Source organism: Globicephala melas, chromosome 2, assembly GCF_963455315.2.
Source record: "Globicephala melas chromosome 2, mGloMel1.2, whole genome shotgun sequence".
Classification (NCBI taxonomy): Eukaryota; Metazoa; Chordata; class Mammalia; order Artiodactyla; family Delphinidae; genus Globicephala; species Globicephala melas.
In genome coordinates this window covers 34,970,712-34,986,781 of record NC_083315.2, presented here as the reverse complement: position 1 = coordinate 34,986,781, position 16,070 = coordinate 34,970,712, and the positions used below count along the sequence as shown (strand labels likewise).

The 16,070-nt window shown below is 44.3% G+C and overlaps 1 protein-coding gene across 3 annotated transcripts in view; it reads left to right on the top strand.

The window, feature by feature from the left end:
* Positions 1–16,070, top strand: part of SH3GL3 (SH3 domain containing GRB2 like 3, endophilin A3) — a 145,764-nt gene that overhangs the window by 111,454 nt on the left and 18,240 nt on the right. For all 3 annotated transcript variants that reach the window (XR_004044046.2, XM_030878498.2, XM_030878499.2), the window contains 2 exons: positions 7,907–8,010; positions 11,552–11,661. Coding sequence is in view for 2 of the 3 variants with exons in the window: in XM_030878498.2 (XP_030734358.1) it covers positions 7,907–8,010; positions 11,552–11,661 (214 nt within the window). In the remaining variant the exon portion in view is untranslated. The remainder of the gene's footprint in view (positions 1–7,906; positions 8,011–11,551; positions 11,662–16,070) is intronic.

Sequence of the window (16,070 nt, the reverse complement as noted above, 5' to 3'; positions counted from 1 at the left end):
ATTCATGATCTGTGTTGAGCTATTGCAAAGTACTCCATCAGGGAGGCCTGTCTCAGTTGCTCTGGTCTTGGCAGTTGACCCAAGAGACCTCCGTTTCCCTTCAGTATCAGTCAAAATGAGAAATGATCCCTTCCTTATAAGAACTCAGTCATTTGTCCATCTGTTGACAGTGTTCTGCTTGTCACAAATGAGTTAACCCCTGCCCACCCCACCCTGGGAGAAGTAAGAGCTAGCTTATAACTCAAGCCCCACGGAGGTCCTGGTGTTGGCCCTGCAGAGGCATGAATTGCAGTGTTTCCCCTAAAGTTTCCTGGGATGGGTGGGGGGTGCCTTCATTCAGCTCTGAGGAGCATGGGCTGCTCCCTCATTTTAGGGCCTGGGTCCACGTCTTTCACTGGCAGCCATGGAAACTGGCCATTGAGATGGGAGGAGACCAGAATAATGAAACGGTGGAGGACTTTCAAAGGCTGCCTTGGAAGTAGGCTCCACCTCTTTCTCTTCCCACCTTTCCTAGCGCCATTTTCAACTGTAGTGGTTACCCTGCGTGCCGTGGTTGCTGATTCTCAAGATAATGGCAGTGCGAAGGAAACTGATGGTGGTGAGACGAGGATGACAGTGACGAAAGCTACCATTTACTGAGTGACTTATGATAGGGAGGCTGCTCTTACCTTTGCCCCTCCCAGGTTTATAGTTGAGGAGACTCACAAGTTATCGTGGAAGCTCCAGAAGACTGCCTTCTTTCTCTTCTTGGGGTAACAGCAAGTAGACCTAGAAAGGGACAACCTTGTCTTTTCCCATGACAGTGTCTGGCCATATCCAGGTGGTCTGGCAGTCCTGTTGATGAGGCAAGGTCTAGAAAATGTTCTCCAGTTCCCCTTGGACCTGACATGCTAATACTGAAACTGCGTGGTGCTTGGGGATAAATAGTGGGTGTGACTTATCAGGGGAAAGACAAAGAAGCAATACATGCTGGGATGAGGCATGCTTTGAACCCTCAGGCCTGTCCTTGACCCTTCTCCAGCAACCAGGCCAGGCCCAGTGGCTCTGCAACTCACAGAACCCTGCCTTCCTGCTCCCTCTGGGTCACCAACCTCATGTCCCTCCTTCATCACTCAGACTTCTGTATCCATGTCTGCTTTTTTTCATGGTGAGGGAGCTCTGAATGAAGAGCTGTGCTTCAGCGTGGCTGGTGATGGCTGGGTTTTCATCCAGGAACTAAAGATGGCTGGGATCTGTCTAATTCCCGGATTAAACACAGTGGGTCTGCAGGCCCTGCCTTTGCCCAATGGATTGGACATTCCACCTGACCTGGTACCTGCTAGAGACCAGGTATATGCCTGCTTCTTGAGGACAGACTCTGTCAAACACGTGGCCTCAGGGACATGGTGGCAGGCAGCGGAGGCCCTGGCACTTTCTCCAAACACAAGTGGGACATGCTTATCTCATTGTGGGCTACAGGTTTGGGGTATCCGTCAGAACTGATCATCCTTTTGGGTTCTGACTGATTGAGGAATTGACACAAAAACCAGATTGGAATCAAGGGGAAGCCCTTTCAACTGATGAGAACACCCAATGACTGTAAGACACAGGCCTCCTGGTCACCTGTGTTGGAGGGGATGGCATGGCCAACCCACGTCCCGATTGCAGTCTCTGCTCATTGCACCCTCATTGGCAAAAGCCTCCCCGGTGCAGAGCCAGCCTGACTCACACCCAGACACAGGCTGAGATCCACAACCTCTGGCCATGCAGAGCAGAGAACTCATCCTACTAATGAATGAACATTCCTCGATCTCATCCACAGTAGGAGGAGTGAAGCTGGACTGGGGAAAGGGCTTGCAAGTGTTCCCTCCAAAGAGAAAGTGAAAAGCAGAGTAGCGTGAAGGAAGGGAGACCATCTGAGGTGGCGTGTCTGAAGCTCTGGGGCCACCTGCCCAACTCTGTCTGGCACTAACAATGCAAACCCCAAAGTCTCGCTCTCCAGGCAACAGGCGGTGTCCTCTCCAGCCCTCACGTCCCATAGCCCTGGCTAAGACACGATAAAAGCTTCACCAGATACTGCCTACAAAATCTGTCGGCCAGAGATCTGTCTGGTGTGAGAACTCCAACCGGAACTAACAGGCTTGGTCTTTCCCGGGTCTCCAAATGCAGATCACGCAACTCTTCCTAGGATTTTCTAGAGGTTTCCAGGATGTGGTTGTTCATCTGTCCTCACATCTGCATTCTCCCAACTGAGAGACAAACAGGGCAGCCAAACAAGCATGACAAACCAGCCTCCTGCCTAGAGGACAGGACCGTCTGGAAAATCCAGTGGGCAGCTTGGGCCTGGGTCCACACTGGCCTCCAACTACTTACCCCAGACCTCGTCTAGACCTTAGAGCCACCTTCAGGGAGAGTGAGGTGGGCAGAGCAGAAAAGCTGCTTCACAAACCCACTTTCTTCAAGAATACAGACCCCAGGGCCAGGCCCCTCTTGCTTTTCCAGCACAGGGTCCAGTCGCCCTGGGTGTCAGGGTCCCCTAATCTCACCAATTGGACGGATCACTCCTCCTCCTGTCACGTGGAAAGAAGGAAGGGGTGGTGAGAAGGCCCTGAGTTGTTTACTCCAACATTCATTCCTAAGGGAAAGTGGCATCTGTTTTTCTACCTATTTTTGGCAGAGTTGGGGATGGGGTAATCAAAGAGGAGGGTCTCCTTTGGCGCCATGCTGTTGTCCTTCGGGGTCTTGTCAGTAAGTGCTGGATTGGAGCCCTTGAGCATCACATCACCTCTTATCCGGAGCTGAGTAGCTTCCTACTCTACACGCAGATGCAAGCCAGCAGGTGTTTTGGTCCATGAGATTTCCCAGGAGCCCAGAAGGGCAGGTCTAGGGCTGGTTCTTTCTGCTGTGCCAGGCTGGGATGAGGCACCCAGAGCAGCCCTCCCCTAGGAGAGGGGCCCCTTTGCCCCCCACAGTTAGCTCTGAGGTGGGGGTACAGGATATTCAGCAGTTGCTTCCCAGTCTCCACCGCCATTTCTTGGGAATGCTAAATCACCCCTAGGCCTGTTAACACTCTCCTCTTCTGTCTTCGCAGAGAAGTTTATTCCTCACGATGCGACATAATGGAATGTAGGTCTTTGACGTTGGCAGGGGCCAGAAATATCACACAGAAGATGCCATTTCAGACCGATGAGTCCAGGCACCTGCAATATTCTCTAAGCTCTCCTGATACAAACCCCCAGCCTGGGGACCCTCCCTCTGTCCATGGGCTCCCAGAACAAGTGGAATTACTAGATTCCGGATTCCTGGGTTCTTTCCATTGGTCTAGAGGGGTGTTTCCCAAAATTCATTCCATGGGATGTAGCGTGTGTTGCGTGAATAATGTCTTTATGGTCAAATAAGTTTGGGAAAGCCTGGGTTAACCAAAGTGAAACAGGTTTGCTTTATCACAAGACTTTTCAGAGTCTTTATATGAATATATGAAAAACTAATCTCCAAGAGATTCCTAAAAGAGGATACACAAGGCGGTTTCTCAAATTTATTTGACAATTGCACTCTTCCACACCACTGTTATTATTATTATTTTATTATTGACATATCAAGGGACTTGTGATGTATCGAATAAGGCATTTAGGAAGTGTTGGACTAGTAGAAAGAAAGCACTCCCGACAGAGAGTGAAAGACCTGACACCTGCTTGTGGTTTTGCCTCTGTTCAGGTATATGCCCCTAGAAAGTCACTTTCACCTTTACAGTGTCAGGCCAATGAACCCCTGCATGCAAGAAATTCTTTAGAAGTATAAAGTGGAGAATAAGAGTGTAGAGGATTACTATCCATGTTATTAATTTAATACGAATTTAATGGCCTGACTCAAACTTTCTCAGAAACTCTAAATAAAGGCCTTTGCCTTATTGGAAAAGGCATCTGTTTAAGACCAGACTGCAAAATTCCTGAGAAATTTTCCTCCAGCTTCTCTGAGGAATCCAAAAATAGTGGAGTCTTTGATATGACAGAGCCAGAAATCAGTTGGATTACCACCATTCACGTCGAAAGTGGCCTCCATTGGAAGTACGTCATTTCAGTTGTGAAAGGGGACACCTTGCCAGTCCCAGGAGAGGCACATTTCTGCATTCACGCATGCTGTGTGTACTGTGTATTCCAAGGATCTGGGCGGGGCATTACCTATTCACGTCAAGTTCTCTCTGTTCTCTCCGTGGTCTTCAGAGTGTGCCTCTGTGCCCATTTACCTGGCTACCGACCAGTCCCTTGGTAACTGATTGTTGGAAGGTCTGAGGAGATTTCTCAGCCCTGCTCCTTCTCTCCCACCCCAATTTCCATATCCCTGTTGCAGAGAGTTGGTCTTAGAGGGCCTTTACTATGGAGTCCTTTGAGCCATTCTTCCTTTGGTACAACCAAAGTTCCACAAGCCCCCTCAATGGCTGTTGGTCCACAGGCTCCCCCAGTGGCTCAGATCCCACCCAAGTGTCCCTGGACACTTTCCACAGCTCTTGGGAACTTCTCCCGCTCTTAGTCTCTGCCCCCATCCCCAGAGCTAAGGTACTTCCAACAGCCTCAGTGGGTTCATTAGCACCATGAGTTTGGTTCCTATGAGTCTCAAGGTAACAACTCCCATCACCCATAAATAAACAGGGGTCCCTGACCAGAGCTAGTCCCATTGTTAGATTTTGCTTCATTTGAGAATAGGCCAAAGCAGCTCTGAAATGGCAGTGTCCTATTGCTGCTGAATCATCACGAATCTGTGGCTTAAAACAACACAAATCTATTATCTTGAAGACTGGAGGTTGGAAGTCCTAAAATCAAGGTATTGGCAGGGCTGAATTCCTCCTGGAGGCTGTAGGGAAGAACCCATTTCTTTGTCTTTTCCAACTTCCAGAGGCCACCTGCATCCCTTGGTTCATAGCCTCTTCCTCCACCTCAAAGCCAGCAGTGAAGCATCTTCAAATCTCTCACTCTGGTTCTGCTTCCACTGACGCATCTCCTTTTCTTACTCTAACCCTCCTGCCTTCCTCTTAAAGGACCCTGGAATTATATTGGGCCCACCCAGGTGATGCAGGTAATCTCCTAATCCCAGATCCTTTACATAAATCACATCTGCAAAGGCCCTCTTGCCATCTAGTAATATATTCACAGATTTGGAGAAATAGGACTTGGACGTGTTTGGGGGCCACTTTTCTGTCTACCAAAAGCTCTTCTGGTTTCATGGTTCCGTGTACCTCCCAGGTAGTGTCATGGTCCTCACCCCGCCCGTTTGTCAGCGAGCATTGCCTTTGTCTGGCCTCTGCCTCCTTCACCTCTAGCTGTCCCATAGGGAAGTCTGTTTGCATCATGAGTTTCTCACTTGAGGCGTCTGAGCTGGGTGTGACCTCATCTGTAACAGCAAGTGCACTTTACTTTCAGAGACCGGAGCTAATTCTCTGATAATTCTGTTCCACTGTGTGTGTCATGGGAACCCTTGCGGGGTGTGAGGTCACACTTTACTCTCAAGACGGCACCAGCCAAGTGGCAGCACAGGTCTCAGGTGGCAGTGGAACTAAGTTTTTCTTCTCATCCCAGGTGACGTTTCCTGCTTCAATAGATGAATTTGCCAAATTGAGTGGTGTGGCCAGTGGAAGAAATGTTTTACCTTCTGGACAGGTTTTGACTCTTGCCAGGCCTGGGTTTATTGCAACCTTGATTCTGCCAGTCCAGGTATTGAATTCTCATTGGGGTTTGGGAAGCAGAGGCCACCTGCATACAGCTCACTGCTCATGGCCTGGGGACAGCTGGAAGCTTCCATTTTTCTGGCAGGGAAAGGCAGTTAATCCACTTGGGGCACCACATGGCTTCACTGTCAACAAGAGACTTACAGCTTCATAACCACCTCTTCCGTGGTTGCATTGAGCACCTACTATGTGCAGGCGCTGTACAGCACTGCTGTTGTCTTCCAGGTTTTAAGGGAGCCCAAGATCCATTTCCTTCCCAAAGTCAGCCATCCAATGAATCCAAATGCCTCTCTGGAATACATAATCTAGTATTTTAGTCACATCAGAGATGACAGCTGGTGATCCCCCCTCCCAACATCAAGTGTGTTTCAAGGAATATTCATTCAACTACCTTTCACTGTTCCCTTAAAAGTTATAAGATGTCAACCATATTTCAAAGTGGGTATTCATATATAAATTAACTTTACTAAAGCTAGAGAAGTGTGGTGCAGATTTTAACCAGCACACAGCTCTTACACTGTAAGGAATCCATAGCAGATTCTACTGTGATCCCGTTAGGCTGTGGTGCTGGACTTATTTAAAAGTACGTGTAAAAGCCAAAGAGGTGAAACTTAAGAAATCCTTAGGATTTTGTAGGGGCCAGGCTGTCTTTGTTTTGTTTATTGAGTTTTTGGAAATTTAAGGCTAGGCTTGTTGCTCTTCCAGCCACAGAGTGTGGTAAAATAAATGTAATACAGTGGGATTTCATCTTGCAGACGCTGATCACAGTACGGCTCAAGTGAAAGTCCATGTATATCTTACATGAACATGAACCCCTGTTTAAAATGGTGTACATGGGCAAGGAAAATGAAAGTATAGACAGCTAAAGCACAGTCGATAATAGCAAATGAAAATAGCTTAGATCTTTGAAGGCAAAGGAGTCCATGATTGGTTTTGCAGGGTGAGGGTGTAACGGTGAATAAACAGGCAGACTTTCCGCTAAGCTGATTAGCAAATGAAGTAAGGAGGTGATGCATAGACTATGGGGAAGCTTAGGAAAGAGGGGGATTGATTTTGATTTGTGCCTTTGTCTGGTTCTGGAGTTCACGGGATTCACGCTGCCTCCCACCCCCTCCCCGTCCCATCACCTCAACCCAGTGGTCCTGCCTCTGAGGCTTGTGGAAATCAGCTTAATGAATCCTTCTTTTCTGTAGCAGCCCCTCAAACACGTAGGGAAGCAGGGAAGGGAGCCCCAGTGCCCTACTGGAGATGGCTCTTCCTCAAATTATGCATCCCCAGGCCTTCCAGGCTTTTTTATGTAACGTAACTTTTTCATTTTAGTTTTTTGCGTCCACTGTAATTTGGTCACTAATTTCATGAATGTCTTGGTTCATGGGAAAGAGAGCTGCCAGAGTCTTTCTAGTTCATTCCTTTGGGCTGTTTTCTTCAGGGAAATGATTTTGCGCTGATAGCCACAAAAACATATAGGGGGCAACAAAAACATATAGGGGGCTGGCAAGTCTTGGCCTGGTGCGTGCCCTACTTCCTGGCTTCCCTTCTTATCTGAGAACAGCTTAATTTACTTAGTTTCTTTCTTTTTTTTTTTTGTGGTACGCGGGCCTCTCACTGTTGTGGCCTCTTCCGTTGCGGAGCACAGGCTCCGGACGCGCAGCCTCAGCGGCCATGGCTCACGGGCCCAGCCGCTCCGCGGCATGTGGGATCTTCCCGGACCGGGGGACGAACCCGTGTCCCTTGCATCGGCAGGCGGACTCTCAACCACTGCGCCACCAGGGAAGTTCTACTTAGTTTCTTGATGTGACTTAGCTAGAAAGTGCCCGTAGAGACACTTCGCTAAGGAAGCAGTTCATTTACTAAACCTTGGCTTCAGTTGTAATTGGAAAAGCTTTATCTCTCCGTTTTCAGACCCATGAACTTTATAGCATAAACATCTCCTGAGAAGATCATCTAATTGGAAAAGTAGACTTTTTTTAATTGAGTTAAATCAACTTCATAATCACAAATAAATTTGAACATGTTTTTCCAGCATTTATAGCTCTATACCATGACCTGTGTGATCATTACTTCGTGATGAAATGAAATGAAATAGACCAGAGCCCAGGCAGACAGGGCGCTTCCCTGCAAAGCCGGGTCTTTGTTGCTGGTCTCTTCTCTTTCTGAACATTACACAGGCGCTGGCCTCCATGGAGTAATTTTCCACTTCTGCTGCAGGTAGAACAAGTCAGCCAGTTGGCCGTGTTTATAGAGGCAGCTTTAGACTATCACAAACAGTCCACAGAGATTCTGCAGGAGCTACAGAGCAAGCTACAGATGCGGTAAGAGCCTTCGCATTCATTGTAAGCCTAGGGCTGCAGAGTTAAAATCAATCGAAATCAGTCTCTCTCTCTTTCTCTCCATCTTCCCCTTCCCACTGCCCCATTCTGTTTTGAATTTTCTTCAGCTGGCTCTCATGGTTGGGTGTGGGATAGCACTGAGATAATAAATACATGGCTTTGGCCAATAGGACAGAACTGGGAAAAGGGATCTGGAAGCTTTGCTCCTTTTTCTTTTCACTCAAGCCCTTACTCATGACCTGTGTTTAGGGCAACCAAAGTTGCTCACTTGCCTTCGAATTCAGCCCTTACAGAGCTGTCCTGGCTTCACTGCTGACTGGATGAGGGTTTAGCTGAGGGTGGGATGGCATATACTCCCTCCCCAACATCTAGGGATGTCGAGAGGAGTGAGATGATATTCAGATAGTATGTAAATGTCTCGAAAAAGATGTGTTTTTACTTCACCAGCATAAATACCAGCCCATGTTCATAACATTGACTCTGAGAGATACTGAAAGAGTCGAAAATACCCTCTGAATGGTCAAAGAAACATTGCTGGGTTCCCTGTGACTTTACTGATAGGTGTATTCTCTACTTTTCTGAAAATTAGTGATATATGTAGTATGCATGGTAAACCTATTAATTAAAATACTGGGTTAAAAAACTACCCTAATTTTTGACCAGGTTTGATAACAGAAAATTGTTTTACACAGGATGATTATAATGAATAAATTTGGAGAGATTTTTGCTTAAATCAATGCAGTAATTATAGAGGGAAGACAAAAGGTATGTACAGTCTCTGAACTATCCACTTTTGTAGGCAGGTAGTTCATCTACTGCTCACATGAGCATCTTTCCTTAATTCTATCTTTATATGAGGAAAAAGAGAAGGAAGCTAACATTGTTGAGTGCCAGTTCATCCCTGGTACTTGCTAGATGCCTCAGAGACTTTATGAGAGACAAATACTTTACAAATATAGGCATACCTAGGAGAGATTGGGAATTTGGTTCCAGACTACCACAGTAAAGCAAATATTGCAATAACGTGAGTCACACAGAGTTTTTGGTTTCCCAGTGCATATAAAACTTATATTTACACTAAACTGTAGTCTGGTAAGTGTGCAGTAGCATTGTGTCTAAAAAAAAAAAAAAAAAAAACTATGTATATACCCTAATTTAAAAATACTTTATTGCTAAAAAAAGCTAACCATCACCCGAGCCTTCAGCAAGTCCTAATCTTTTTTGCTGGTGGAGGGTCTTGCCTCAATGTTAATGGCTGCTGACTGGTCAGGGTGGTGGCTGCTGAAGGCTGGGAGGCTGCGACAACTTCTAAAAGAAGACAACAGCGAAGTGTGCTGCGTTGATTGACTCTCCCTTTCACAAATGTTTTCTCTGTAGCAGGCAATGCTATTGGATAGCATTTTACCCACAGTATAACTTTTTTCAAAATTGGAGTCAATCCTCTCAAGCCCGGCTGCTGCTTTATCAACTAAGTTTTATAATATTCTAAATCCTTTGTTGCCATTCCAACAATCTTCACAGCATCTTCACCAGGAGTAGATTCCATCTCAAGAAACCACTTTCTTTGCTCATCCATAAGAAGCAACTCCTCATCTGTTAAAATTTTATCGTGAGATTGCAGTAATTCAGTCACATCTTCAGGCTCCACTTCTAATTCCAGTTCTCTTGCTATTTTCACCACATCTGGAGTTACTTCCTCCACTGATGTCTTGAATCCCTCAAAGTCATACATGAGGGTTGGAATTCTTCTTCCAAACTCCTGATAACATAGATATTCTGACCTCTTCCCATAAACATAAATGTTCTTAATGGCATTTAGACTGATGATTCCTTTCCAGAAGGCTTTCAGCTTACTTTGCCCAGATCCATAAGAGGAACCATTATCTATGGCAGCTAGTGCCTTATAAAATGTATTTCTTCGAGAATAAGATTTGAAAGTCGACACCACTCCTTGATCCATGGGCTGCAGAATGGATGTTGTGTTAGGAGGCATGAAACAACACTGATCTTATTGTACATCTCCATCAGAGCTCTTGGATGACCAGGTGCATTGTCAATGAGCAGTAATATTTTGAAAGGAAATCTTTTTTTCTGAGCAGTAGGTCTCAGCAGTGGCCTTAAAATATTCAGTCAGCCATGCTGTGAACAGATGTGTTATCATCCAGGCTTTGCTATTCCATTTCTGGAGCACAGGCAGAGTAGATTCAGCATAATTCTTAAGGGCCCTAGGATTTTCAGAATGGTAAATGGGCATTGGCTTCAACTGAAAGTCACCAGCTGCATTAGCCTCTAAAAAGAGAGTCAGCCTGTCCTTTGAAGCTTTGAAACGAGACATTGACTTCTCCTCTCTAGCTATGAAAGTCCTAGATGGCATCTTCCAATAGAAGGCTGTTTCATCTACATTGAAAATCGGTTGTTTAGTGTAACCACCTTCATTAATGATCTTAGCTTGATCTTCTGGATAACTTGCTACAGCTCCTACATCAGCACCTTGCATTTTTATGTTATGGAGACGGCTTCTTCCTTAAACCTCCTGAACCAACTGCTGCTAGCTTCAAACTTTTCTTCTGCAGCTTCCTCACCTCTCTCAGACTTTGCTGAATTGAAGAGAGTTAAGGCCTTCTCTGGATTAGGCTTTGGCTTAAGGGAATGTTGTAGCTGGTTTGATCTTCTACCCAGATCACTACAACTTTCTCCATATCAGCAATAAGGCTGTTTCACCTTCTTACCATTTGTGTGTTCATTGGAGTAGCACTTTTAATTTCCTTCAAGAACGTTTCCTTTGCATTCACAACTTGGCTGTTTGGTGAAGAAGCCTAGCTTTTGGCCTCTCTTGGCTTTGGACATCCCTTCCTCACTCAGCGTAATCATTTCTAGCTTTTGATTTAAAGTGAGCAACATGAGACCCTTTCAGTTGAAGACTTAGAGGCCATTATAGGGTTATTAATTGGCCTAATTTCTATTTTGTTGTGTCTTAGGGAATAGGGGGGCCTGAGGAGAGAGAGAGAGATGGGGGAACAGCTGGAGGTGGTAGCTGCAGCAGTCAGAATACACACATTTATCAGTTAAGATTGCCGTCTTACATGGCGCAGTTTATTACTACTCTTGTAATAATAATTACAAGAGTATCATCAAAGATCACCACAACAAATATAATAATAAAGAAAAAGTTTGAAATATTTTGAGAATTACCAAAATGTGACAGAGATACAAAGTGAGCAAATGCTTTTGGAAGAATGGCACCTATAGTACACAGGATTGCCACAAACCTTCAATTTATAAAAAACGCTGTATCTGTGAAGTGCAATAAAACGAGGTATATCTGCATATAGTTGAAAAACTACATTTGGGATATCAAAGCTATCACTTTGGACTACTCACGAATCAACGTGTAAAAATCACCCCCTTCACGACCATTGCCTAGGACCTAAATTTGTAGGCTTATTACAGCAGAGCAAACGCAGGCTTGGAGGCTTTGCTTTCGTCATCAGCTGTCTGCCTGACCTTCAAATCTGTGTTACAGAATATCGGCTGCATCCAGCGTCCCCAGGCGAGAATACAAGCCACGGCCCATGAAAAGGAGTCCTAGTGCGCTCAATGGGGTATCCACCACCTCTTCAGCAAAGACAACAGGTGAGATGACCATTCTGTGGGTGCTGTGTGCCCTTCGGTACAGCTCTGCTGGAAGCGTTTACTTACTGCTTATTGTTGTATTCTGTGTGATTATCTTGAGACCTCAGATTTCTCTCTTATTATTTGGCGAATTCCCTTTTTCCCCTAGTAATGCCCCTTTTCGTGCTTCCTTGTTTCGAGTACTTATATCAAGGAAGAATTCCATCACTTTACTTATTGCCTTCTAATGTGTCAAACCTTGGCCATAGAAACATCATGCTACATTAACCTTTATATTTACATTTTTAACACTTTCCAAATATTTTACTAATTTTAAAAAAGTTTGAATTAGCATATGTTGAGCACCTGCTATATAGTAGGCACTGCCTTAAGTGCTGCATCATTATTTTTTAATTAGACAAATGGCACAAATATATTCCTAAATAAAATGATCAAACTGAGAAAAATAAAATTCAGGTGGTATAAATCATGCTCTAGTTTCCTATGATCGCCCACTCCATCCCAAGCCCCTCTCTAAGAGTAGCCATTGTTAACAATTTGGTATGAACACTGTCATATCTATTTATGTGCATAGATAGATACACGATATACACACCGTTTTAGATTTTTTGCTGTTTTTTAAATACAAGATCATACTAGATGTATTGTTCTGTGGTTAGCTTTTATAAATGTATCACTATTTCTTGGAGTTATTTCCATGTCATGCATATAGATCTATCCCACTATTTTTAAAAAATTTTTATTGGAGTATAGTTGATTTACAATGTTGTGTTAGTTTCAGGTGTATAGCAGAGTGAATCAGTTACACATATATATACATTCACTGTTTTTTAGATTCTTTTCCCATATAGGTCATTACAGAGTATTGAGTAGAGTTCCCTGTGCTATACAGTAGGTCCTTGTTAGTTATCTGTTTTATATATAGTAGTGTGTATATGTCAATCCCAATCTCACATTTTATCCCTCCCCCGCCTTCTTCCCCCTGGTAACCATACGTTTTTTTTCTACATCTGTGACTCTATTTCTATTCTGTAAAAAGCTCATTTGTACCATTTTTTTTTAGGTTCCACATATACGCGATATCATATGATATTTGTCTTTGTCTGACTTACTTCACTCAGTATGACAATCTCTAGGTCCATCCATGTTGCTGCAAATGACATTATTTCATCCTTTTTCATGGCTGACTAATATTCCATTGTATATATGTTATCCCACTATTTTTTAATGGCTTCATAGTTCTCCATTATATATACCATTTCCCCATTAATGGACATTAAGGTTGTTTCCAGTTATTTGCTAAAAAGAATGTCCTTTATCTGCCTCCATATGCTGATGGGCAAGTCTTTCTTGGAAATGAAATTACTGAGTTAGAGTGAATGCATTTAAGTGATCGTAGATATTGCCAAATTACCTGCTAAAACGGGTACACTACCATGAATGGAGCAATACATGCTTCCCCATACCTGTGTCATTAGACTTCAATTTTTGCCAAGCATTAGTGGATAAACAATGATTCTTGGTTCTGTGCACAACTGTTAATTTGAGATTCCATGTTAGTTTGCCTATGGTGCCGTCTATTACTGCTGCCTATTTTCCACGGTTTTGAGGGATTAGGGATGCTCCGCTGCGTGAGGTGCACTGGTTTCTAGTTGTCTGTCTGGTTACATTCCTCATGGCACTGTTTCAGGTCCCTGCACGCAATACTCCTTCCTGGAGGCAGACGCCTGGGCTCCCAGGTACTTGGTACAAAGCCAGGATGGGAGGACTTAACCAAGCTACTCTTTTCCCAGAATGCCAACCAGTCATCCAGCTCCCCAGACCACTTACTCTGAGTTTTGGGCATCCTCCAAATCCACTTTTGTTGCATCTCTCTTTGGGAACCATTTTGAGCTTCATTTCCTCCATCTGCTGCTTTCCATCTTTCAGGTATTCCTTGTATTCCTCATAATTTATGGTCTACCAACAGTGTTCATTCTTGTTCATCCACTGTGTGGAATTAAAGACATACCCATTTTATAATCATTAGTGATTCGATACATGAAAGGAAGTCTGCGATCTTGCACTCAGTCTGCTGGATTAATGCAAACTTCAAGTCATTCAGTGTCATACGTCCCACTGGCTGCATCTCTCTGCTGTTTGTTACCCAAGATGGCTTTAGGTGCTAAATGGATATAGAGCTGGAGAGCCTTGAATCACATCATGAGAAAATTATTCTTTTTCTCAATTCTCTTTTAGTCATTCTGATTTCAAGGAGATAAAGCTACAGCTTTGTGCTGGAATATTTTTATGTCCAGCTTTAACAGAGAAGATAGACCTCAGGCTAAAAGTCTTCTGCAGGCAAAAGTACCTACCTTGAATTTAATAAAATTGTCTAGTTTTCCTCATAATTATGCGCACGGTTACGGTCTCTTTATAGCATGTAGTATTGCTTTTCCATTTACATTTTGATGTAAAGTTATATTTAAAGTTATTTGAATAAAATTGATTTCATTAAAATATTATCAAGAGGATACTCAGGTACAGTTCTCTGGGAAGTTCTTTTGTATTGTATTAGGGTAACACTAGTTTCTGTTTAAAAAAGAAGAGACACCCAAAGTACAACGAATGCTCGACAAAATAAGATTTTCTCACTCATGCAACAATCCAGGGAGGATATTCCAAGAGGATGGGTGGTTCTCGTCCGTGGAGTCACTCAGGAGACACAGCTGATGGTAGCTCTGCCACCTTCGTCATCCTGTGGCTTCCAAGTTGTCCTAGTTGTTGCCACTCCAGCCAGAAGGAAGGGGAGAGAGAACAGAAGGCGAGGCTAGACATTTCCTCTTAAGCCAGTGAGGCAGGAGTGACACATTCACATTCCAGGGATGAGAACTCAGATCCAATGACCACAGATCGTGGCAAAGCAAGTTGGGAAGTGCAGTCTCTAGCTGGGCAGCCATACCTAGTTACATCGGGAAATCCAAAGCAGCCAGTAGTCTGTAATAACGATGGCATTCTGCTGGACAGGAATGGCAAGGACTATGTCAGTGAAAGAAGATTAGACCCTGGTTCTGCTCCCTTGGAAGGTGGCAGGAGGAATCACTCCTGTCCTTTAGCCTGTAGGTCCCTAGATTTGCCTTCTCAGAAGTCCTTCATGGCTTCCATATCTTCACTTCACATCCGGAGTGGCCTTTGGAAACCTGCCTCCTGTGAGAATTGTGCTTACTGCTGCTTAGGGGCCTTGAGGGTTCTTCAAGTTTCAATAGATGCAGATGTTTTCAGGTTAGACCCGCACTTCCTTTCACAATTCAATGCCTCCAAAAACGGAATAGCTTCTGATCTGTATCTCCCAGGCAGTTCCATGTGCCGGTAATCACATCCAAGTTTCTTTCTTAGATGTAGCTCTTAAGACTGCCTTACTTCTTTCCTTTCTTGTCTAACCTTTCTTAACTTACTGAGGCTACCTCGAGGCCATCTGAAACAGCAGACTTGAGTGAGAAGGCAATACTTTTAGATGAATCTTTGCTGTGGAACTAGGTGCCTTCACTGGGTTGAGAGAAGTCTCTGAGAATGATTTGGAGCACAACCTGCTGATCCTCTGTTCCTTGGGGTACAGAAGCTTTTCTAATATGCTGGGACCCAACGTCTGATTTTTCTCTCTTCTCTTTTATCTTTGCTTGCAAACTGGGCAGTTCTTCTCTTTCGTATAATAATTTGCTAGAGGTACCAAGGATGGGAGGTAACATCCACTAACATTCTGTTTTCTCCAGTTCCTTCCTTTAGAGCCCCTGGTATGTGGTATGCTTTGAAAGTTATCATAGGCAGAAGTTTTACCATATGTTTTCCACACCCTAACAAGGGCCACCAGCTTTCACACCGATTGTATCTGTTTCTTCTTCATCACTACCTGGCCACTGAGTCAGAGCCACTAATTTTAGCTTTTATCATGACAGTACCCCACTTCTGGTACCAGTTTTTGCATGGTAGTTAGGGTAATAGTAGTTACTGTCATACAGAAACTCAAAGAGAGCAATGGTTCAAACAAGATAGAAATTAAGAATGGAAGTCCAGGGCTAGAGATTTCCTCGTAGGGAAATGAGCCAAAGGTGGTTCACATCACTTCCACTCCCATCCCACTGGGGAGAGCTTAGTCACAGGACAACAACTAGCTGCAAAGGCTGGGGGGGAGCTTAGCTGGAGAGCCACATCCTAACATTATATTACTGTGAAGAACGAAAGAGAGGGTTTTGATGGCCAGCTTGCAGTTTCTAGCACGAACATCTACAAATATGTTGTGGAAGAAAATGTCTGACCCCACATAATTCATTTCTGTTAGAATGTGGTACCATGTGCAGGCGGTATGGGAACGTACATTAGGATAATCTAAGGGTTAGCAAGCTCTTTTTGTACTGGGACAGGTCGTAAATATT